The 25,258-nt window shown below is 39.4% G+C and overlaps 1 protein-coding gene and 1 long non-coding RNA gene across 6 annotated transcripts in view; one reads left to right on the top strand and one right to left on the bottom strand.

The window, feature by feature from the left end:
- The window catches only part of Rarb (retinoic acid receptor beta), a 784,358-nt gene that overhangs the window by 632,603 nt on the left and 126,497 nt on the right, over positions 1 to 25,258 (top strand). For all 5 annotated transcript variants that reach the window (XM_087181442.1, XM_087181443.1, XM_021238713.2 and 2 more), the window contains one exon: positions 16,533 to 16,681. In XM_087181442.1, the coding sequence (XP_087037568.1) occupies positions 16,533 to 16,681 (149 nt within the window). The remainder of the gene's footprint in view (positions 1 to 16,532; positions 16,682 to 25,258) is intronic.
- Positions 6,852 to 23,860, bottom strand: LOC110344494 (uncharacterized). The gene is made up of 3 exons (XR_002387091.2): positions 23,704 to 23,860; positions 23,469 to 23,612; positions 6,852 to 8,608 (listed from the first exon to the last, which is right to left on the bottom strand). It is a non-coding gene; the product is annotated as an uncharacterized LOC110344494 (long non-coding RNA).

Here is a 25,258-nt window from a genome sequence, read left to right as displayed (position 1 = left end):
CAACTTCCACATGGGATGATGTACTTTGGGTTTCTCACCTCAGCAGTTTCATGGTCACCTCTGTCAGCCAAGTAAAAAATTCTTGAAAAAAATTTTATGCCCTAACAATGTGAAATAAAGGACCACAGAGTGTTTTGACTTGGGGAGAAGGTAGACTAGAGCCATAAAAAACTGTTGTTCACGTAATTTCCTCTGATTACATTATTTTCTCTAATAAAACCACTGGCTTTTAAATTGTGGAGGAAACTCTGCCCAAACTATGAGGTGATTTTACACTTCTGCCCTTTTGTTTTTGCATCCTGTGTGTTGTTTGAGTCTGTGCTGGCCTAGTCGCTGCTGCTGTGGCTCACGGCAGGGAGTAGCTACGAAGGATTTAACAGGAAGATGAGAGATGGGAAATGCAGCTTTTCGTGTTTGTCGAAAGATGGATACTAGTGTTATATATAAGACTTTAATTAAAGTACTGCTGTGTCTTTTATTACCAAAAAAAATGAAAAGTTTCTGAGAGATAGTGAAACTTAATGAATATTTAGGTATTTGTTACATGTTTTAAGTACCTGTTGTGTTTAGAAGATCCCAAACCTAACTTAATACTCTTTAGTGAACTTCCATGAATCATAATGATTATTATTGCTTTTCAAATAATGCTCTTGAATAAATAATTTCAAATATGTTTCAAGTATGTGGTTAATACTTTGGATTTTATACACTATATTCTGTTTATTTTGTGTGAAATCTAATTGTACTATTTTGTGAAAATAGAGATGGATGAATTGAAGTGTCTTGCTGGAAGTCGTGTAGTGGGTTTTGGTCAAAAGCAAATGTAACTAAGATGTTGATGTGTGACAGTGAAGCGATGTCACGTACAGGGCCTGGAATGCAGCCACAGAGGGCAGACACTCTTCACCCATTGCCTCTGCTATGGGGTCTTGGGCCGGCTCCATGTTTGCTCACTTTCTTCATCTGTAAGGTGGACCCATAATGCTTCCGTACGAGCTTAAGAGCAAAATTTTAATCAAAGACTTAAATAAGGGAGCATATTTGACATATTACTCTCAGGTAAATATGCTATTTTCCTCAATATTTTATTTAGAAAAAAATTTAAATATAGAAAAGTTGGTTGAATTTACAATGAACAACTGGTCACCATATCTGCCCTTACAATTACCAAGTTTGTTTTTTGTGTTCCTACCCATTCCTCCCTTTGTATGTGTTTTGCTGACGGTTTTTTGGTTTGTTTATTTTGTTTTGTTTGTTTATTTTGTACCAGGGATCAAACTCAGGACCTTGCACTTTTGAGGCAGGTGGGGGCACCACTGAGTTAAATCCCCAGCCCAGTTATTTTTATTTTGTTGACCAGGTTTCTTCACTGTACTGGGGAATCTTTGAGGTCAGGTAGTATGTGCTTTAACTCTATTTCCCCAGTCAGTGCTACTGTCGTTCTTGGTCCATGAAGATGTTCACATGCACACTACTTTTGGTATACTCAGTATCCGTGTTGTCCACAAGAACTTTGTTCAGTGATGAAAATGCTCTGTAATTCTGCATTGTCTAAGATAGTAGTCTCTAGCCATGTGTGCCTAAGGAGTACTTGAAATGTAGCTAACATATCTAAGAAAGTGAATTTTAAATTTTATTTCATTTTAATTAATTTAACTTTCACTAGCCACATGTGACTAGAGTATACTATATTGAACAACACAGTTCTATTATTATTATTTGTTCATTCTGTTTATTTCCTTTTTCCCTTTTGGCTGTACTCTCTTCTATTGCTATTAGCAAGCTCTAATTATCTCTTTATATAGATGGTAAATACACTGCAGGAGAATGTAAACAGAATACTGTAGGGTGGTGATTTCAGTCATTGTTTAACTACTGTTCCTTCTGGGTAGAACTATTTCCCTGGGGCCTGTCTGGCAAATATTTCTCACTTATTTTATTAACATTTATTTTTCAGAACTAAACCAAAATTTTTACTAGTGGACTGGACTTAAATTATATTCCCTATAGCAATCATATCACAGCAGCATATAATATCTATTCCTGTATTCCACATCTGCTTGGTTTTCAAATAAACACAAGATATCTATTAAAATTTTCAAGCTACTTCCAAGTCAACACGGCTATCTCAGCCAATTTCAAGGAAGCAGAGAGGAATAAGCTATGTTGTGTGGAAGCCTCAGTGTACCTTCTAGAAAGCTCCATGCCCTATTTTCCATAAAGGCCTCCTCTTGCTCATATCTGTGTGCCTTGCTTTGTAACCCAGTGCCTGGCACACAGTAGGTGTTCGGAAAACATGCTGAATGTAGTCTGGTGGAAATGAACTTGAAATTCAGAACATTTCAAGTAGTTTCTGTCTTATGTTTGCTTGAATATATTTTGTTTACTCAAAATACCAGAAGTCATCTGGAGGAGGCTGTCAAAACTGTGGGAGGTTCAAGTGAACTTATATGACAAGCCTTCATGAATATGCTTCCTGGGAAACAACCTCCTAAAAATAAGAGATCGGTTTTTGGGGGGTGCTTTTGGCACCCACTGTGGTATTATGAGAATAGACTTAGTGATGGGATTTCTTGTCTAAGGCATTACCATACCCTGCCCCACCCACATCCATCTCTAGAAATGATATAAAGAGAATAAATGAAACCTAAAACAACGAACAAGAGAAACTTTTTCTTTTTTTTTTTAGTAGTGGCACTGAGGATTGACCCTGGGCTGTGCACATTCCAAGTGCAAACTCTACCAGTCATCTACAAGCCCAGCCCCGTTTAATTTTATTTACGGTTACAGTCTCACCAAATTACTCACGCTGGCTTTGAACCTTGTGAGTTCAGCCTTTGGAGTAGCTGGGATTACAGGCATGTGCTAGTATGTCTAGCCCTAAGAGAAACTCTTGAACCAAGGTTTGCTTCCTCCCCTATGGATGGTGCCGGTTGTAATTTTTATTAAAATGAAACAATCACTGTCACACAATTAATATTTATTGAGTGCTTATTTTGTGCCAGGTGCTTAAATAAACTATGTCAACTAACCCAGCAGTCTGAAGAGGAAAGCACTGTTATTCGTCTCATTTTACAGTTGACAGTTCCTAGGCACTGAGAAGTTGAGGTACCTACCTCAAACTTCCTGCATAGGAGAAGGAAGCTAGATGTTCCCCACTCAGCTTTGTGTGATGTAGGGGTCCTTCTCTGTGCAAACTAAATCAAATATATTCCCATTTTCTTTGTGAGGAGTTAGGGGCAGGGAACCTTGGAAGCCTCAGAACCTACGGAATAATTAAAGGGTCCCCAAGTGAAAGCTGAAAACAATATATTTTTAACAAAATGGGCAGTTACTCTAATTGCTGTGCCCCTACTGTTCAGTTCCTTTTTATGTCCTAATTCATTAAATTATGTGCACACACAGGCTTATTATTTACAGATGTATGCACTTTTAACTGGCTCATATGAAACAGATGTTTCATGAAAGGTAACAGAGAGCAAGTGATCTAAACCCTCCGTTAGTGGGTATCAAGTGAATATTATGGCCCATTACCTGCAGGTCTTTTGCTATTATTCTGAATTGCAATGTCCAGTGTATGGACGTGAATTCAATTTGTCCCCTGGAGGAACAAATAAAAATAAAACAGCCTTATAAGGGGACATCTGCATCTCAAAATAAGAGTGTATGCAGGTGATCAGCAGGTGGCATTCTCATGTGGGCTGAGGTGGAATTGTAAGGGAAATGTATAAGCAATTTGAGAAAAAACAGACTCCCTGCATGATGGGATGTGTGACTCATGAAGAAGTTCATCTTATGAGACCAGTGCTTCCTTGCCAGCTAGCTGTGGAAATGCTGTCTATCTCTTTTTCAAAGCAAAATGACATGGCCTAATAAAAAACATCACAACCTGCCTCATTGCCATACACTGGGTAATATATGTCAGTGGACAATTATTTTAAGACTTTGGCTACTAAGGTACAATAATAATTACCCCTCAAAGTCCACAGTGAGACTAATTGTTCATAAATTAACCAGCATTCTCTAAACAAACAAAAAATTAGAGCAAGAGAATGGCTGAAATTGTGTCATTTTGCACATTGAAAGCTGGAAACAGCCAAAGCTGAAATATAAAATGGAACATGAAATATTAAGTGACATATCAGGTTTATTGCATATATGACCATGAGAGTGCATTTTATTTTGTCTTATGGAGCTCTAAAAAGTCCATGTAATGGATTAAAGGTATTAAAACTCCCATATTCTGCCTGGCTCTAGGCCAGGGAACAAGGCATGATAAATAATCCCAACAGACAGAAAATGTAGGAAGGAATTTTAAAATGTATTTATAGTAGACATGTTGACCTCCCTAACTAATGAAAACACATACATGAGGTTGGTTTTGAAGAAAATATGTAACCCCTTACAACACACTATAGTGTTAGTATCTTTAAAATATCGCCCACATTTCTGTGACATATGGCTGCCATACTCTGTCTTCACCCTGAAAGTAAAGAAAAGCATACATTTTATAGTACAGTACCATGTGCTGTTACTGTAAGAAGATATGGCTTTATTTTCTTTTATCTTGAAGCACAAATCAGCAGTTTGAGCCAAGTCTGATGTGTAGCCTGGTTTTGTAAATAAAGTTTTATTGGAGCACACTACACATACTCATTCACATCCCAACTATGGCTGTTGTCACCCACAGTGACAGAGGTAAGTGTCTGTGGCATAGATTAGCTCACAAAGCATGAAATATTTACTTTCTGGCTCTGTGTTACAAAGTTTTCTGAAAACATTATAGGGCTTTGAGAAACAGAAGTGCTGGCTTTGTTCTTCATTTACAGTTATCTTATGAGTGGATTGAAGAGGCCAGTTCTGGCTCAAGCTGTTTGCTAACTATGTGACCTTGGCCAAGTCATTCAGCTTCTCTAAGCTTCATTTTCCTCGTGTGAAAAAGGGAAATTAAAACAACTGATCAAGATAGTAGTTCCTGCCCTATCACACTTGTCACAAGGGAGCAAGTGAGTGAAAACACAGCTAGGTCATCTGCCACCATAGGACATGTGGTGTTGGCAGATTTTCTGATTTGGCAGAAACTGTCTGTCACCTATTAGTTGATGTCTCATGTAAGAATTTCTATGCAGATTTCATTGCTTTTATTCATTTTTGAGATTAAAATTTATAGAGCCTCAGCTATGCAGTGGACTCTTTTTTAAGCCCTGGGTATTGAAAGGCAGGACAGCCAAAGCCTTTGTGTGTTCCCTATCAGGGCAGCCTGGGCATCCCTCAGATCCTGCCCCTCACTTGGGGCACCTAATATTTTTCACTTGTCTGTTGCCATGGTCAGGGAGCAGTATCTTCCAATTGCTGCAACCCAGCATTTATCCCAGACTCTGGCCTCTGCCAGGGGCTCCCTGTTTAGCAGCTGCATGGTACTGACTGATCATCAATGCCTTGTGTTCCCCTCCCTGCCCCAACTGGTTTGTCCAAAGGTTTGGGACTTGGGTTTGGAGCAGCTGTCTTGAATGAGAGGTCCTGGGTTAAAGAGATGTGTGAAGAAGCTTTTTCTAGGTTTCTTGGCAGGCAGCAGGACTGGGGACTGGGCAGGGATCCTATGAGGAGAAGGCTTTGGCCACACTTTGCATACATGCCTATGAGCCTGGGAAGGAAGGGCCAGACAGGACTGGAAGAAAGGAAGGCCAACATATCTTGCTTTTTTCATGTCAGCTTGTAGAGTGTCTTTTAGGCACATCAGAAAGGGAAACCATTTTGAGAGGAAAACTGGAAGTGAAGTTCAAAAACTTGAAAGGTGAAGACTAACAGGAAAAATACACAGCACTGAGATTCTTCAGCACAAGCCTGGTGCCATTCTGAAAGTGAGTCTGCTGTGGAACACTGCAGTGTGGGAGGCACTTTGCCTGGTGTTCTACATGATGTCATGTTTAATCCTCACAATGATCCTCTGAGCGACATGCTATTATTTCATACAAGCAGAAATCAAGGCTCAGAGATGTTAAGTAACTTGCTCAGAATCTCACAGCTAGTAAAACAGTGGCTTTCAGTCCAGGGAGGCTGGTTCCAGAGTTTATACTTCCAACCACATGCCTCAAACAGTTGTCTGTAGAGATGGACAAACTCCAGGAATATCCAAAGAAGACTCAAGTCTCAAGAATTGTTCACAGAGTATTGGTGAAAATTCCTTTTAATTATTTTTTCAAGTTTTCCGTAGCAGTTTTTTGTTTTTTAAGAAATAAAACTGAAGGACTTTGAAACTTTTTCCTATCAAGAGATCAGTTAGAAAAAACAAAAAAATTAACCGGCAGTGTCACAGCAGATTGACAGTGACATGGGATTAAACAACTCCATGGAAACTTGAGAATCTTTTAAATGAAAGATCAGCTAGTACATCCTTTCTATTATCCTACCCTATTATCCCGAGGTCCAGCAAAAACTGTTTTTATATTAGTCATCTAGAAAGCAAAGTGGAAATGTTCACCATTTTTCTATTTCTAGACACTCTTCCCACTCCATTCCTCTTGGGAAGAAAATAATTCCGCCCTTATTTGGGGCTTTTCTTGTCTTTTTTCTTTTCTCTGTGTGTGTATTTGTATGAGTGGTACTAGGGAATGAACTCAGAGCCTTCACACTGAACTACACCTTCAGTCATTTTAAAACTTTTTATTTTGAGACAGATTCTTGCTAAGTCAGTAAGGGGCCCAGGCTGGGCTCAAATTTGCAGTCCTTCAGCCTCAGCCTCTCAGAGTGCTGGGATTATAGGTATGTGCCACCATCCCAGCTTCTAATGTTGACAATGACAGAGAACACAGTTTTAAACTTCTGGATATCGTTTTCCTTCTTGTGCTGAATGAACTTTGGCTAAGGCCGTACATGTGGCCTTGAGGTAAGTGAGGACACTTCAGTCCACACAGAGCCTGGCAGTTGTGCAGGCTCCATTGGCCTTAGTGCTCCTCACAGTGCTCAGCCCCACGCCCTTGGAGCAGTGCCAGAGGCCTTTGGACCTAGGTCTAAGCCGATGCCCTGTCCCTGCTGGGGGCTGGTTTCTTGACAGGGAAGATGTAGGAGGGATGAGTGGGTGTGTTGTATGTGCCTTCTAATTCCTGTGTTTGCTTCTGGGGGACTTTCCTGCTTTATTGCCCTGACTGGAAAAAAAGGGGGGCACTATTTCTGTCTCCTTAATGTCTTTCTTTTGAGTGTTTCAGTTTTCCTTTTAGTCCTCATGTTGGTGTAATTATGTGCCTGTCTGTCTGACTTGGACATAATTCTCTATGTTCTGAAGCTTGCCGCCCAGAACAGCTGCTTGTGAAAGCTCTGGGCACTTGTGAGACAGATGCCATTGTCCTCTCTGCACTCTGGAATCTAAGAACAGTTAAGTTCAAATCCAAGCTCATCATTTACTAATGATGTAGCCTCAAGTAGGTTCCCTAGTCACCCTGTGTCTGTGGTTTCTTGCCTGTAAAAGAGGAATACATACTCAAAAATAGTTGTTTCATAGGGTCACTGTGGGAATCAAAGTAATGACTATATGTAAAATTCTGAGAGTGGAATGGGAGGTAATGAGCCCATAACAGATGCTTAAGTATTACCTGTGACTGTTGGGTGTGATGTTATTATTGGACTAAACTGTAGACATCTGTCCTTTTCTATGGTGATAATATTTGTCATATTGTTAAGATAGGGACTTACCCATTCTCCCCCAATACTCTAATACTAAAGTGTTATTCTTTTTTATGTCTTAAATTTTTTTTTTTTTTATAATTTGCAAAGTGTAAACCCTGCAGTGTGATATACCATGCTTGGCATCTAGCTTCCAGGTTAGAAGCTGGAGGATCAGGAAAGTTAAGTGACTGCTCCAAAGAGGCAGAACCAGGAACTGCATCTCTGCCTTCTGTCCTCTGGGATTGTGCAGGTTCTGCTTCCCCAGAGCTTCTGCGGGAGATTGTTTTCTGATGGCCCCTAACCTTTGTCTCAGTCTCCCTCGATCAGGAAGGCTGGTATCCTTACCCTAGATGAGGGTTTTTCAGCTTCAGCACTGTTTGTAATTTGGCACTGTTTGTTTATTGTGAGATGTTTTGTAGCATCCTGGCCTCTACCTACTTCATGACAGTAGCAGCCTTTACTTGTGACACGCAGAAATTTCTCCAGGTAGTACAAAGTAAGCATCCCTAAGGGGCAGAGTTGGTCCTAGCTAAGAAACCCTTCCCTAGATGAGGGAAGATGAAATTGTTTTTGAGGGGAAGGAGCAGAGAAGAGGGGAGAAAGGATGGTTAGTATCATTTATTGAGCACTTATTTTATGCAGGGAAAGTAGCAATCATTGTCTCCTCCTTGCTAACAATTTTAGTGTTACCTGAATAGGCAGGAAACACTAGGGCTCAACGAAGTAAAGAAAACTCTGTAGCCATTAAATCCATATGCAGCAGAACAGGGATTAAATCCAGATTCACCTGGCAGCAAAGTCCACAAACTTCCCATCACTTCCACAGAAAGCTTTTTCCAGTTCATGGTGTTTTCTTTCCTTGTAGGAACCAAAGAAGATTATCAACTCACTGTGTGAGGATTAAATTAGTTCCACAATTATTGTAGCCTGTTGATGTGGTGTACACCTATAAACAACAAAACAGAAAAGCCTCTTTGCAGCAAATTTATCAAACAAATCAGAGGATTACTTTTTAAATTTTTTTGGCATTATGTATTTGGTTTTGAGAAAGAGGGGTTTGGCTAAATTCTGGTGAAATCAGTTGTACTTGAACTTTCTTAGAACTCAGAGATGGGTCAAGGCATCTGATAAAGCATAATTTTCTTGTTGCCTTCCTTAAATATTTCTAAGTGGAATAATCTCTCCATTACTTTTCTATAAGGCTGATAACAGCCTCATTTTCAAATATATTTACAGTATATAAAGAATGTGTATTTGCAGTGATACAGGTTTTACTGCTCTTAATCCACTTTCCAAATGCAGGAAATTTGAACAGATAGAATAATGTCATTTATTAGTACCATATTGCTTTTTGAAAATTATGGGAATCTTGGTTAGAAGTGGGTTATGGAACTAAATCATTAGGTATTGAGATAAATTCTTCATGGGGGGACCTTAAATTCTGGTGCAATTAGCTTCATCTACACATGACTCCTGAGACCTATTCCCCCATTTGTTCCCTTAATGCAGTTCCCTTTCTGATGCCTCACAGTTCAGATCATTAATAAGCAGTTAGATGTGTTGTCCTGTTAAGTGATTTTAAGAGAGAATTTATTTCAACCCTGTCATAAGCTATCTTACTATGTCCTAGAAAACAGTGATATAAAACATCACACAAGACACCCTATGAGATGATTTTCAAATATGCTTCTTGAAGCAAGAACAAATATTATGAAAATTAAATGTAGGTGCTGAATGTATCATGGTCCATTGTGAAAATATGACAGCACTTCTCATGCTGAGCATCAGTGTTGAGAAGAGTACCTGTGGCAGGCAGGTGTAGCCACAAACCAGACTGATGAGTGGGCCCTGAGCTTCACTCCCTTTCTGAGGTCCAAACTATCTTATCAAATTTAACCACTACCTTGAATCAAATCAGTGTTTGGAAAAATCATAACCATAGATTAATAGAGAGTCATACAGTTCTACAGTTCTCAAACGAGCAAATAGTCCTAAGCAGACCAAATATGGTGACCTTTCTGGCCTAAAAAATAAATGAGAAGCCTGCCTTGCAAGTGCAAGGACCTGAGTTCGATCCCCGGTACCAAAAAAAAAAAAAAGAGAAACTGGGCATGGTGGCACATGCCTGCAATCCCAGCACTTGGGAGGCAAAGGCAGTAGTTTAAGGCCAACCTGGGCTACACAGTGAGTTCAAGGTCAGCCTGAAGAACAGACCAAGACCCTGTCTCAAAAAAAAAAAAGTCAGGCATGGTGGCACATGCCTGTAGTCCCGGAACTCTGGAAGGCTCGGCCTGGGCAATTTAGCAACTTAGCAAGACCTTGTGTCAAAATAAAGGGCCAGGGATCCTGGGAATATTGCTCAGTGTGTGAAGGCCCTGGGTTCAGTCTTTACGAATGAAAAAACGTGGGGGTGGATAGAAAATTAAAGTTAAAAAGCTTAAGTCTTAGTGAAATAATAGTAATATATATATATATATATATATGGGCCATTTGTGTTTTTGAATTTCCTTCTTCCAAAGGGTGGATGGAGTTGCTGTTCCCTCTTGTCCCGGGTTTTGAGGAGGAGCAAATGAGTTAATCTGCATTAAGCACTTAGCTGAACCTATGACGCATAGTAAGCACTCAGTAAATAGTACTTACTACTAGTTCAGGCTCTTCCTGTGCAGCTTTGAACACACTGCCAAGACAAAGCCACTGCCAAAATTCCGTGGGAGAGAAGGAAGCTTCTGGTTTATGGTGAACATAAACACAGCCTGAAGACCTTAATGTAGAAAGCACTTAACAAGGTGGAGTACATATTTAGTGAGGACCTGTGCAAAGGGAAGCTGAAGGAGTTCCCATGCCAAATCAACTCAGCAAAATGTTTGGGATTATAAGGTGGTTAGGCAATGAAAAGACATTTTCACGTTAGACTGTCTCAGACATCAATGTGTATAGGAATTTTGTTAAGAGGGGATTTTGTTAAGATGCCTGTTCTGATTCGGCATTTCTGGGGTGGGGCTGAGATTCTGCATTTTAACAATTTCCCAGAAGATGCTGACTCTCTTGGTCCAAGACCACACTTTGAAAAGCAAGGCTTTCTTTAAAGACTCCAAAATCAAAGTCTTCCTTCCAGCCCCTCCTTTCGTCCCCTGCCTGTGTTCAGCACCTGTTACATGTGTGGTCAGAATAGCAGGGATTCTCATAACCCAGCTCCAGCCCTCGGCCAGGAATCGTGGTGACCTGGGCAAACAAACACTTCTTCAGGGTCACGGCCAGGTTACGGAGTCAAGACTGCCAAGAGCCCCACAGTGATGTTTTTCTTCACTCTTGCTGGCTCCCTCCCTTTCTTGCCTGCCCCAAACCCGGGACTAATCTTGGAGGTGCTTAATAATAACAAAGCCAGCCACAGAGGCAGGACTGTTTCAAAGCAAAGCTTTTCTTGCATGGCAATTCCCTAATTTCAGAATGCGTTCACAGATTTACAAAGCCCATGTGTGTGAAGACAAACCTGCTGAAAGATGATTCAAAGCAGAGCCCCTTTCGAAGAGGTGACATAAAAATTAAATGAGCGAGTCTCCCTCCCCTTCCTTGAACGTTCGGAGGCATGTAAATGTCATTTTAATAAAATGTCTACACGCACACTCTTGCACGCATGCGCACACACAAGTAGCAGTGGAGAATCTGGTTCTAATTACTTGTACTTTAGTTGAACTTTGGCGCTTCCTTTGACTTTCTCCCTAATGTATATGAGCTGTGGGCTTTGCAGTCCTGCAGTGAGTCCACAGAAAAAAGGGGGGTGGCGAGAGCCCAGACCTGTTCGCTTTGGTGCCAACAAAAATGAAGCCCAACTGAACGTTTTGGCTAAACCCAACACTTTGCCATTCTCCATTAATTAGCTAAAATTACTCCCGCCCACTGGGATCCCAGAGCTCCAGGCTCAGAATTCCCCTGGGGCCATGCAGGAAATGCCTTTTGCTTTACAACTCCTTTTTCTTTTAAGGCTCAGCTGCTGGAGAGTGCATTAAAATGCTGTTTTAATCATGGAAGGTTCTAGTAAAAAGGCAGACTTTCATAATGCACAATGCCTGTCTGCCTGCCTGCCTGCCTCTAATCAGGCCCAACAAAAAATCCTGCAATCTGTCAACATGGGTTAGTCAGCTGTAAATTAGCTCTTACAAAGAAAAAAATATATATACTGAACTCTCCTAAAAATCTTATCTACTACTTAATCTAACCTTTACAAAAATCCCAAACATGTAAGGAATTGTGAAGGGGAGCTATTGTTGGAAATTTCTCTGTGTATTTAAATGACACTCAGGTGTGTTATAACAACAAGGCCATTTATACAGTGTTTTCTCAGGTGAGTTGAGTTCTTAGGTGCCAAGTTTTCTTATCAATGCTAATTTGGTGAGTTTTTTCTTTTCTTTGGGAAGGAAATCAACCCCTGAGTTGTGGCAGAGTTTACCAAAGCTGCATCCCTAGGAAGGCTGCTGTTCTGCTTTTCTAAGGTCCCAATCTGTGCAGATTTGGTTGGGCTTTGTTTTTGTTTTGTCTGCAAACAACCTCTGGGTGTTAAGTCCTTTCACAGCAGAGCTTTTCAAGGTTTGGTCCATGAATGGTACAGGTTCCTGAACTGCCTGTTGCCCATCTACAGATGAAGTACAGAAATGGAGAGCAAGTGTTTGGAAACTTCTATAGCAATCTGATAATTTTGTCAAATCTACTTTTAAAAAGTTGAAACTTGACCTTTGGACATCTTTGGTTTCCCCTAATTCTTTTTTTTCTTGAGTTTCATTTTTATTGGATTTCATCAATCTGTGAGGTGGTGAGGGGAAAAAAAATTATGAAATGACCTCTCGCCTTTGATAGTCTGAAAATCACTAATGTAAAGCCAATGCCCATCTCTCCTAGTAAGAATTCTGAGACTAGTCTTGACCACACTTTGAGGAGCACTGATTTAAAGGGGAGCAATTCTCATGACTAATTCTGCAAGAAAGATTATTGTATCCATGTTTTCCTCAGTGGCAGTCACTGAAAGTTGTGGGAGAGGAGAGGTTTAAAACATGGGCTGGAAGCTTCTGCCGGTGCAGTTTTGTTTCGTCCCAGGTTTCCTCTGGGCTGCGTCTCCCTGAGTCTCCCGGGCCTGTGCAGTATAGAGGAGCCCTCTCAGCATCTCCACTGCTGACTCTGCTCCGGTCAGGGACTCACAGAGCCACACAGCCATCTCAGCTGAGAAACAGAAGTCCCTTTGCCTTGGCTGTTCCCTGACAAAGCAGGGCAGCCCATCTGGTAGCAGTTTAGATGCCACGTTGGAGGCTGCTGCTTGTTGGGGGGGGGGGGTGGTAAACAAAAGTCAATAAGTAAGCAAGGAAATAAATAAAAACAGGAAGCAAAAAGTAGATCCCAATTATTCCTTAAAGACTGTTTCCCCAAACTGAAATCGCATCAGGATGGCTGGGGTGCAGTTGTTTTATTGAATGACACAAGCCTTTTCTCCCCCTGGGAAGTCTAAAAACCGCTTTTTTGGCCTGCCTGAGATCGCTGAATGCGCTAATACAGAACACATTGTCTGCTGAGCCGGCAGAGTTTGCTAGCAAAAATTTTATCATTCCATAGACTGATTGTGCTTGCCTGGAATAGGGAACAAAATGTTTGAGGCCTCTCAAGGGCATTTGATGAATCTAACTCTAATTTAAAGGGACTAATAGATTATTGATTTAGCAGGATGACAGTGAACAGATCAATGGCCAAGCGCTCTGTATCTACCTTAAATAACAAAAATGCTCATTGAAAGGGGAGCCACAGGGTGCCTCCCCCACCTTGTTTCCCACTCTCTATTGGGGTAGGAGAGGACAGCAGGGAAGAGGAGCTCTAATAAACTTGACCGAAAATTTTTTTTGCAATATTACCTAAGAGGCAAGAGATTGCATTGAAGTACAGATCTTTGATCTTAATCCTATAGCCTGATTGTAATTCTAGAACTTGTCTTGGCATGTTTGCCTAAGGCCAGCCTTGGTGATCTGACTGTACCACGGAAATTTTCCTTTCTTTGTATTTTTTTGGTCTTCTGTTGTTCTCAACATTATAAAGGTTCATTTACCAAGTTGCAGAGTGAAACTGCACCTAAATATATGTGGCTAAATATTTAATTCTTTCCCACCAGTGGGAAAATTGTTCTGTAGGTCACTATTTCTTGTCCTATGTAAATTTTTTTCTGTTTCTGGGTGTGCTGCATTCACTGATAGAATTTATAGGATTCCAATCACAAAACACAATAGAAAGAACCAACTCATTCTTCGGAGCACAGCCGCAACACTTCCTCTTGAAGTCTTCCTGGACTTCTCCTGAGCTGAATAAGGTCTGTCCTTCTCTCTGTCCTCATATCAGTGGTTGACAAGCTTCTTCAGTTTGGATTGACCTGGGAATATTTTTTAGAAGCAGAATTCTTGGCTCCCATTCTCAGACATTGAGCAGTAGGCCTAAAAAGTTCCCCAAGTGGTTCTAATGTGCAGCCACATTTGGAAACCGCTGTATTATGTCCTAATTGTTGGTTTAATTCGACCAAACTTGTCAAGGATAAAAAAAAAGTACCATGCGTTTTCCATATGCATTTCCAGAGTATAAGCTCTGGACAAGTTAGTCACTTGGTGAAATCAGCAATCAAGACATTAACAGTCTGAGAATTTATTGGACTGACTGAAGGAAATCCATAGCTTTACTGATGAACTCACCATAGGGCAGGCTGGTTTGTTTTCTCTCTCTCTCTCTCTCTCTCTCTCTCTCTCTCTCTCTCTCTTTCTCTTTCTTTCTTTCTTTCTCTTTCTCTCTGCTATACAGTACAGGGTGGCCTTGAACTCCCTATGTAGCCCAGGCTGGCCTTGAATTTTTGTGATCCTCCTGCCTCAGCCTCTGCTTATAACAGAATATTTTCATTCCTCAGCCTCTGATTATAAGAGAATATTTTCATTCATGACATCTCCCTTCTGGATTCATTGATTTGTTACAAATGATTCTCATCCATAGAAAACGATTTTTACAAACCTTTGTAAAATATTCTGGGATTTTTGACATCCCATAGGCTTCTGCCTTTTTGTTTGTTTTACACCAAATTTCTTGAGTATTAAATTGCCTACAATTCTGTTTCCTCTCTTTGGGAGGATGAAATGCTGGACTTTTTTCAGCGCCTGTATTTGAAGTGGCATATTTATGGAAATTACCACCCACTTTTGAAATTCAGGGCATAGTTCTGACAGCTGAATCCAGCCCTACCAAAATTCTATTTACAACTTTCCTAGACAAGCCAGATTAGCTGCTCTATACAAGTGAATAGAACATTAAAACACACTTTTACACACACACACACACACACACCTGCTCTGTGAAGAATACACTGTAGGACTGGTGACAGTGATAGCAGCATGGCTCTGTCAGAACTGTTGACCTACACAAATCAAACCAATTCAAAAGATCTGGGGGGCACATAGGGAACAGAGGAGTGTAACCTGACAGCCTTTCCAGAAGCCAGTTTATCAACATGAATTAAAAACTAACAAAGTATCTTTGAAATAACATTGCTTTTCAAATAATAATTCCACTTCTTAGTATTTATACTAAGGAAATAGTTGGAGATGTGCTGAGATTGGCCGCACAAATGTTCATCACAATGGAATGTTTTGCAGGCAGGATACTTATTGACAAGGAAATAAATCCATGACTTTGTTAACTGGACAGCATCCTGATCTCAGTATAATTCCACCTTTGTAAACAAAAACATTTATAACCAGAGAAAAAATCCTGGCAGGACATATACGGAGATGATCACAGTGTGTTTCTCTGAATGAAAGGATTGTAGGTGATTTTTGTTATCTTGGATTTTAACAAAGACTGATAACACCGTTTTGTAATTTTAACAAGTAATGTTTGCTTGTTAATGTCATTATTCCTCGTTCCCTTTCAGTGAAGCTGATTAGTTCAGTGTGAGGGGTGCTTTTTGAATTTACAACTCAGTAGCTGTAGCTGATAAACTTCAGTAACATGTCAGAAGCCAAACCTTGTGTACAACCCTTGGCACTGCTGTGCGACATAGCACACTTGCCATGATATCTAGAGTCAGGCCTTCTGTTTACTGCAAGAAATATACAGTCCAGGTTGATGTCTTTATCACAAAGCCTTGGATCTCACCAGTAAAGATCATCACAGATTTATCTGCTAGGACCTGCACTGTACTAACGAATTCATTCCAAGATTCTCCTGAATTATGAAAATACTATAATTATAGTTGATTCTGTTCCAAAGGACTAATTAATTGCTTTTTAAAGAAGGTGAATGAGTATAAGAGAGCTATTTGATTTCTAATTTTATCACTTAACTACTTACAGGAGCACTTAGTGCTTGAAATAAGGAAGGAATATGAAAAAGTTCATGAATCAATTCAACAAATATTTACTGGTTACCTGCTGTATGTCAGGACGTCTTCTAGTCCTGGAACACACTTGTAAACAGTGCAGGTAGGTTTCTTGGGCTCATGAAATCCACAGAGTGTGGACAGTGACAGATATAAAACCTCAACTTGCATGCAGATCAACTTTATAGGACAAGTCACTGCCCTCAGAGTTTTTCTCTTAAGAGTAAATTGGTGATAAAAAGCATCACCTTCACTGTGCTGTGGTGAACTTCAAATTAGTGAGATGTGTGAGATTGCTTTGTAAACCATACAGCACCATGTGGATGTCAATATTGTCGCCGCTGTGCTCACAATGACAACTGTTTCTATGGGCATATCCCTGCTAGTGTTACTGCTGAAATTGGAGCAAAGGCATATGAAATCAATGATTGGAAAATAAAGGAACTGAAATACATTTTCTCCCCTTTCCCAATCTCCATTGCAGCGATTGAAACACAGAGCACCAGCTCTGAGGAGCTCGTGCCAAGCCCACCGTCTCCACTGCCTCCCCCACGAGTGTACAAGCCCTGCTTCGTGTGCCAGGACAAATCATCAGGATACCACTATGGGGTCAGTGCCTGTGAGGGATGTAAGGTGAGTACCACACTGCTGTGCCTCAGTAGCTCATCGTCCATGTGTTCACAAGAGGTCGTCTAGCCAGCTCCACAAGTGGGCAGCTTTGACATCTGTCATATCACCCCCAGTGGTGGACAGAATCCTTATATTATTTTACTTTAAAATTTTGCATGGTCTACAAGTGACTGATTGGAGCCAATGATTCTAGGACCATTGAAATACCCCCACATCGCAGTTCATTTTAGATAATAAGGACCTTTTGAAAGAATCCTGAAAAACATCATCCTGTTTCTCTTTAGAACATGCCATCTGGTGTCTTTCTAGTTTTATTTTATTTTTAAACATGACTGACAGTTCACCGAATCAACTAGCAGACAATCCAAGGTTGAAATTGGGATTTATCTCCTGGCTGCTTCCTTAGCCGTGTGGCCTTTGAATTAGCGTTTGATTTTCAGCCTCTGGGGACTTGCTACTGTATGTGTGTCATAATTTCAGGGAAGTTGGATTTAAAGTTTCTGCCAGCTGAGTACTGGAGGCTAAATATGTGTCAGAGAGGATATGGCTGCTTTGAATCAAGCTAGACAATTGTTACCAAGTCTAACAGGCCTAATTGAGTCAAAGAGCTTCTTGTGTTTTTTAAGAAAGGGGGAAAAAACCCACCAAAGAATGACTCATAGGCAAATTCATCTCATCCATAAAAAATTTCTCAGAGGAACTATGGCTGTCTTGAGGTAGCCCTTCCCTAGATATGTATAACTTCTTTTAAGTTCTCTCTGGATGGTTCTTCAGCCCTGTTGTTTGTACATCAGAATTGTATGATTCACATGTAATTTTGAACAGGTCGGAATAAGCATGTGCTTTATGGCATGTTTGTATTTGCTTTATCAGGACTAGCACTTTCTGTATGTATTGACTAGGAATTGTTTGATTGTTTAAGACAGTAGTCCTTTATTTAACTTCCAGTTCCCTGGGTCTTTAGTTTTGACCAGACTCATCTGTATAGTTTGTCTGGTCCTACCTGTGCTCTACTGTGTGTCTTTGGTCTGCTACATGTTAGCAAATCAGTGAGTTAAAAGTTGCCGAACACTTTTTTCATGTATTTGTGAGGTATTGTTCTTCTTCTGAGAAGTGTCTATTCATTTCAATTGCCTATTTTTTGATTGGGTCTTTTATTTGGGGGGGGGTCTATTTTTTTTCAAGTTCTTTATATATTCCTAGATATTAGTTCTCTGTCTGGTGAATAGCTGTCAAAATTTTTTTCCATTCTGTAAGTTGTCTCTTAATTCTGCTGGTTGTTTCCTTTGCTGTGCAGAAGCTTTTTAATTTGATATGATCTCATTTATAGATTCTTGATGTTATTTCTTGTGCATTTGGGTTTCTGTTCAGAAAGTCTTTGCCTACACCTATGTCTTCAATAGTTTTACCTATTTTATCTTCTAGCACTTTGTTTCTGTTTTAACATTTGGATATTTGATCCATTTTCATTTTAGTTTAGTATACAGTGAGAGATATGGGTCTAGTCATTCTTCTGCAGGTAGATAGCCAGTTTTCTCAGCATCATTTTTTAAAGAACCTATCTTTCCTTTCCTGTGTATTTTTGGTTCCTTTGTCAAAGATCAGATAGCGGAATGTGCCTGGACTTGTTTCTGCATCTTTATTCTGTTTCATTGATCTACATGTTTGTTTTTATGCCAGGAACATGCTATTTTTATCACTGTAGCTTTGGAATATAATTTGAAATCCAGGATTGTGATACCTCCTGTTGTATTCTTATTGCCCAGGTTTGCTTTTGCTATTCTGAGTCCCTTCTGGTTCCATATGAACTTTAGGATTGTTTTCTCTAGTTCTGTGAGGAATGCTATTGGTATTTTTATTGGAATTTCATTAAACAGGGGATATCTTTCCATTTTCAGATGTCCTCTTTGATCTTTTTCAAAGTACTATAGTTTTCCTTGCAGGGGTCTTTCACTTCCATGGTTAGGTTATATTGGCCAAAGCAAGTCTTAAGGTTAGTCTAGGAAGAAATCTTAGTGGGAAGAGCTCTACAGTCATATTATCAAGGGAATTAACTTAAGAGAAGGAAAATGCAGGTCATTTTTACATTTAGTCTATGACCGTGCACATCTAAGGCTTATAACTCAAGTGGGTGGGGACTCTAGCTCTATTGCCCAGCCCCTTGTACAGCCTGGCATGCAATGGATGCTTAACAATGTAGGTATAAGGTAAGGCTAGTTTGGAGAAATTTATTGAAGACTTAGGAACACTTCTCTTCCTCTGGGATTGTGAGGGTTATTTTAAAGCAATTCTTTTTCCTCCAGTAACTTTTGACATGGTAATTAGGAGAGTTATACGGGAAACCAATTTGCACTGGCTAAAAAGTAAAATATTTATAGATTTAATTATTATTTTATTAATGGTAACCATTAGCTGAGTGTAGTTACATTTCTCCTGAAATTTGGGAAGGCTTCAGTAGAATACTAGTTCATTTTGTCTGTTTGTTGTGTAACATATACATAAATCATTGGCTGATGTTCATTTGAAAGCTGACTGAAAAGATATTCCTTTATTTGTAAAAATTTTTAAGTAGTCTCATTTACAGAAATCTGGATGCGGTATGTTATAATTCAGCTTACCTGCTCCCATGATCTCTTTGGGAAAGAAATTAGCACCTTTTTTGTAGTGGCAGATTCTAGGCCCTTACATATTGTACTGTCTGTTCAGTACAAACTGTTCTAATCAGCCTGCAGTCAGCTAATTCTCTGACTTCTTGTTTTAATTTTGGATTCTGACTCTTTTTAGGAAAAACCCCAACAAAAACAAGACTCATACCAGCACAAACTTTGATAAACTTGGTTAAAACTGTTTAGAGTCATAGGATGGTGTGTCTTTTTAATGGAACATAACCCAGCCAGGTCAGATGAGTTCTCCAGCCAGATGCTGAATTTGATCATTTGTATGTTGTGTGTGGGCCTATGGCTACACAGACTGCTTTTCCTCCTGGTGGTGGACAAAAACTTGGTCCACATCTTAATTTGCTGGAAAAATAGAAAAAACTCACAGAACTAAAAAACATGGAAAGGGCAACAGGTAAAAAGAAATACAACTTTTGAAAAATAAAATGTAATTTTATTAGTTTGTCTTTTTTTTTTGTAGTGGGGATCGAACTCGGGCCCTTGCGCTTGCGCAGCAGGCAGCAAAACCACTGAGCTAAATCCCCGGCCCTTATTAGTTATTTTTTAAATTACCAATACAGTGAGGATTTTAATATATACAAATAGAAAATGAAAACAATCCTGGTTTGTTCCTTAGTAAAGAACCCATGCTAAAACTCAACTCTTAACATGATTTTTAAATGTAATAATATTGTATGAATAAAATTTTTAAATAGCTACATAGTTTTTATTAATGTAAGTAATAGTTTTACTTAATATAATATAATTTATTCATCTAATTTCTATTGTTATACAATTAGGATGTTTAGTATAGCCTTTAAGTCTATTGTAGATAGTTTTCTTAGGATAAGTTAGCTGAACTGGACTCTCTAAGTCAATGGCTTTGTACATTTTTTTATGCAAATTTTTTTTGATACAAATAGCTACAATGACTTTGTAAAAATATGCATCAGTTTATGCTCTGTTAGTCTGTAAAAAGTTGATTCTATTAGAGAGTACCTATTTGGAATCTCACCTTTATGATAGTAAGGTCATGGATTGAGAAGGGACTTCTCTTTAGGAATTCTACTTATATTTAATTTAATGTTTACAATGGGCCACATGTATGATATCATTTTGTGGTACCAGCAAATCCATAACGGTTCCTGGTTGTCAAATAGATGCTGGCTCAACCTTTGTCTGAAAATCCATGGTCAGTCCTCTGGGGTAACAGCCTCTGCTCCAAAGTAAGACTGCTAAACAGAACCTAGAATATAACTTGGAGAAGTAATGCCTGTCCTAGCCAGGATAGCTTTATTGACCATTATTTGGGAATGAGAACCTTCCATCTTCCTAGGGACCAGATGGCAGTCTGAGCCACTGCTACCAACATGAGATGATCAGAATTTAACGGGTGGGTTGTGGTTCACCTCTGGGGATGGTCAGTGGCTGCAGTATTGACACAACATCACCATGGCAACCTAACCACTAGACACACCCTCGGGATGTCCCATTTAGGGGATTTCCAGTTCATTGATGGCAGTTCTTTGTAGGGCACAAAGAGTATATAAAGTGAATATGTGGTGTGTCAGCCAAGATGGTTTTGCAATATAAAATCATAAAACAATATTAAATGTAAAATCATAGAATGATATAAAATAATGTTTCTTTAGGAAACTTTCTCATCTCTCATAACCAAAATTTATGCACAATATTTGGCCTTAGTCATACTTTATAATTCCTTTTTTTAAAAGTTTTCAAAGAATGTAGAGTCTAGAGTGAGAATATTAGGAATTCAATCCTGTCTAGGCTACTTCCTAGCTTGATGAACTTGAACGAGCATTTAAAATTTTCTTTCTTTTCTCATCTGATAAAATGGAGATTATGCCATGTATATCCTCATATTGTTGTGAGCATAATTTGAATCACTATGTTAAAATCACTCTGTGTAGAATCATGTCTGGCATTAGTGGTATACATGCTTATTGTTTGTATTGTCACTAACTGATAAGTGAGGTAACATCATTTCTAATCTTAGTACTCATCTCCTAATGTTTCTTCAGCATTTCCTCATTCCTTAGATCCAAAATAAACACTACCTCTTTCCTTCAAGACTCAGTTTAAGACCCAACCAAACCTCCCAGATTACTGGAGAGCAGAGGTTGGTAAATTGTTTCTGGAAAGAATCATATGGTAAATTATTTTAGGTTGTAAGAGTCATATGTCCTCTGCCATAAAACCTGTGCTATGGTAGCATGAAAGGAGTCATGGATAACATGTAAAAAATGAGTATGGCTGTGTTACACAAAACTTTATTTATAAAAATAAGAACTCCACCAGATTTAACCCTCAGGCCATAGTTCCCTTACCCTTGCCATAGTGCATGGTGATATATTCCTTCTCACAGTTTTTAAGCATTCATTCCAAAGTTAGCAGGCCGGGTGGTTTTAACAGGCTGTAGACTTGTGATAGCTTCACTCCCTGCCATATACATATAAACACATTGAAAAAATAGTTGATGTCCATATGTCATGGATCTAAGACTAGATAGCTTCAAGTCTACTCTCCTCGTGTGATCATTCCCTCATTTATATTCAATTTCTGCTTCTTCATCATCCAAAGTAAGAGAAATTAATAATCTTGTTGTGACAGCTACTTCTAGAAACACTTGGCATCCTGCTTTGACAAAATTTTTAGAATGAACCCTTTAAGCTGCTGTATCAGCTTTTTCTGCTTAACATATAACCTAAATGTTTATTGACTTCTAACAGTGGACATCTATTACTCATTACAATTCTGGACAGGTCTTCTTGCTTTCACCAGCTGGACTTGGATAGATGTGATCAGATGGCCTCACTCACATCACTTGATGTGATGCCTGAATCTTCTTCCCAAGCTGTTGCTCACCATCGTCCTTGCCTGGGCTTGTCTACATGGTGGGAGACATGTTCCCATCAGAGAGAGGGCAACCATACTAATGATTTCCACCTTCTGCTTGCAGCACATTTGCTAATGTCCTATTAACCAATCCAATTACACACATAAGCCTAGATTCAATAGATGGAAAAATAAACTGCCTATCTTACCTACTAAAAGGAGAAGTAGCAAAGCCATCTTGCAGAAAGGTGAGCCTACCAGAGCTGTCATGTGCTTATAAACTGTCTTCTGTTGTTCCCTAGGTTCACAGGAAAGTATTTTTTGATAGCTCTTTGGCATTGAGTTATTCTTTAGTTCAGGTTACATGGCATATGCCTGGTGCTAGAGATATAGCAATAAACAACATAAAGTTCCTGGTGGAACTTTCTGTTTCACACAAAGGACAGATGGTAATACAAAGTTGGAAGAAAATAAAGTTGTCTGATAAAGAATAATTGAAGGATACTTAATTTGATAGGAGTCAAATGGGATCTTATAGCCAAGAAGGAAGCAGCTAGGTAGATAACAGAAGGAAGCATTTTAGGTCACACTTAGAATTTTGGGCTATTCCTGCCTCTCCTGATTATGACCATTGATTTTTTTGGAGGCCTTAGCATATCTGTAAAGTGAATACAAACCCCCAAGTGGGATCCCAGCCCTATGCCAAATGAATGCAAACAGAGCAGCCAGTAGTTACACTGATTTCTTGTTAGGAATGGCTTATGTGGCATTATAGTCCTCTGTGTTTCCAGGCCAAGGCCATGGAGTAGGGGGAAGAAGAAAACTGCACTTGTTGAATATTTTCTGTACCCCAGGTAGTGGGCATCTTACAGCCATAGCTCATTTAATTCCAATAGCAGCTCTACAGGGTAGGCTTTCAGTCCCACATTTTATAAAGTAAGAAGCCGAGGTTCAGAAAGGGTAAGGAACTTGGTCAAGGGCACATGACTAGTCTGTGCTAGAGCTGGGATTGAAATCTGTACCTGTTATAAAACACCTCACTGCTTTAGTTGCACTAAAACAGAAAGTAGGAAGCCATAGTATGTTGTTGTCAAGACTGAGGATTTCATGAGACATTAAATTAAAAGACAAAATAGGTAGGGCATTCTTAAAATACCCTATCGTATTGATCATTTCATAAAATAAATTATATTTTTTCCAATAAAAAAGAGCTTACAAGACATTCTTTCCCTAGAAAATATAGTTAGCCGGCAGGACCCACATACAGGTACACTCACTACCAAATGATGCTTTGTTCCATTTTCTTCACTTTGCCATTGATTAGTGGAAACTTTCCATCTGTAAGCCAGCCTTGGAGAGCCACGATTAACCCATGCTGCAGAAGCCCCAGGCAAGGCCCCAGCACCACAGTGGTACATCTTCTGCAGGAGGGAACAGAGAAAAATGCTTGCTGAAGGTCTTATTGGTAGCCATCTATTTAAAGCAGCCTTGAAGGATTCAAACTCCACTAACCTCCTTGGTCCCTCGGGCTAATTCTGTTCATTTTCTCATCTGCCTTTGTTTTCCTGTCCTCTGAAGAGAGCACTGCCCTCATCTCCATGGTAGTGTACAGCTTCTGGGCTGGGTTTTCCTGGCAGACAGCAAGTAGAATGTTAGTTACAAAAAGTTTTGCAATCAGGCAGATGAATGTTTGCACTTAATTTTAAAACTTCTATTAAATGCTATAAATGTGCTTAGGGATTTTGTTTGACCAAAGCCATTTAATACTGTATTTTTAATTGGCATGGTAATAAGCACATGAACATTATGTTCTATTTGAGAATAGTTTTAGCTTTCCTCACCCTGATAGCTGCTTCTGTTTAGGAGTTTGATACAGCATTGTGCCTCAAGAATATAACTTTGTTAGAGACAATAACAAAAGCAGGGCAATGTCTGTATGTTAAACTTGATTATGAAGTCTGCCCTTATCTTCATTATTATAGTACTTGAATCACACTGAGGAGGTCCCCCATAAATCCTCAAGTTGGCCATCAATGGAGAATGGATTTAGTCTCACATTTATCAGATATATATTAAGTACCTTCTGTGAGGCAGGCTCTAAGATATAGAAATTTAAAGTTTTGGGGTATTTTGCTCCCAGTGTTATGTCTCAGTGACAAAAAGTACAAAAAACAGTGCCTATCAAGAATAGATTCATAGTAAACACTTGCTGATGGAATGGATGAAAGAATAAATGAATGAGCAAGAAACAAGCAATAACGTATGACCCAGGCTGTGAAGTTGGTGGACACTGAGAAGGAACCTTGGGGTTGCTTTGACATATTTGGGAAGTGTTTTGTAGAGAAGATAATTTTCTTACTGTGTAAGCATTTTCTAGATGAGGAAGTGAGGAGAAGGCAAAAATTGAAGGCAGAGGTAGAAGGTAAGAGAAATAGCCTATGAAAAAATTATGTGACAGGATGGGAAGTCCCCTCTGTTAATATTAATTTGTATAACCCTATATATCCCAGTAGGGAGATACACTAAAGACATTCAAAAGGACCCATTGTCATCTCAAAGAAGTCTTTTTCTGGAACCCCAGGGTAGGTCCCTTTCTCTATTTTTTTTTGTTATTATTAACCTTTTTTGTGTGTATGTATCAGCTTTCCCATTGCTGGTACAAAATACCTGACATACACAATTTAAAGGAGAAAAGGTTTATTTTGGCTCAGGTTTCAGAGGGTTCAGTTCATAGTCAGTTAGCTCCCAGTCAGAAACATCTTACTTGAGGAGCCTGGCAGAAAAAAGCTGCTCACCTGATGGTGGCTCGGAGTAGAGAAGAGAGCAAGAAGAGCTAGAGAGAGACACAGAGACATCCTTCAAAGACCCATCTCCAGTGTCTTAATTATTTTTCTCATTGCTAAGGCAAAATACCCAGTACCCCAAATTAAGTGAGAAAAGGTTTATTGTAGCTCATAGTTTGTAAAGGTTTTAGTTCATAGTTGGCTGGCTCCAAGGCAGGATGGCGTGGTAGAGAGAAATAGTTCACAGTGGGCACAAGGCAGCAAAGCAACAGAGTAGTGAAGAA

The sequence above is a fragment of the Heterocephalus glaber genome, unplaced genomic scaffold (assembly GCF_053883595.1).
Source record: "Heterocephalus glaber isolate CG9 unplaced genomic scaffold, H.glaber_assembly_v1.0 deba00001472, whole genome shotgun sequence".
Classification (NCBI taxonomy): domain Eukaryota; kingdom Metazoa; phylum Chordata; class Mammalia; order Rodentia; family Bathyergidae; genus Heterocephalus; species Heterocephalus glaber.
The sequence above is the reverse complement of the archived record's forward strand: the minus strand, read 5'-3'. Positions and strand labels throughout refer to the sequence as shown.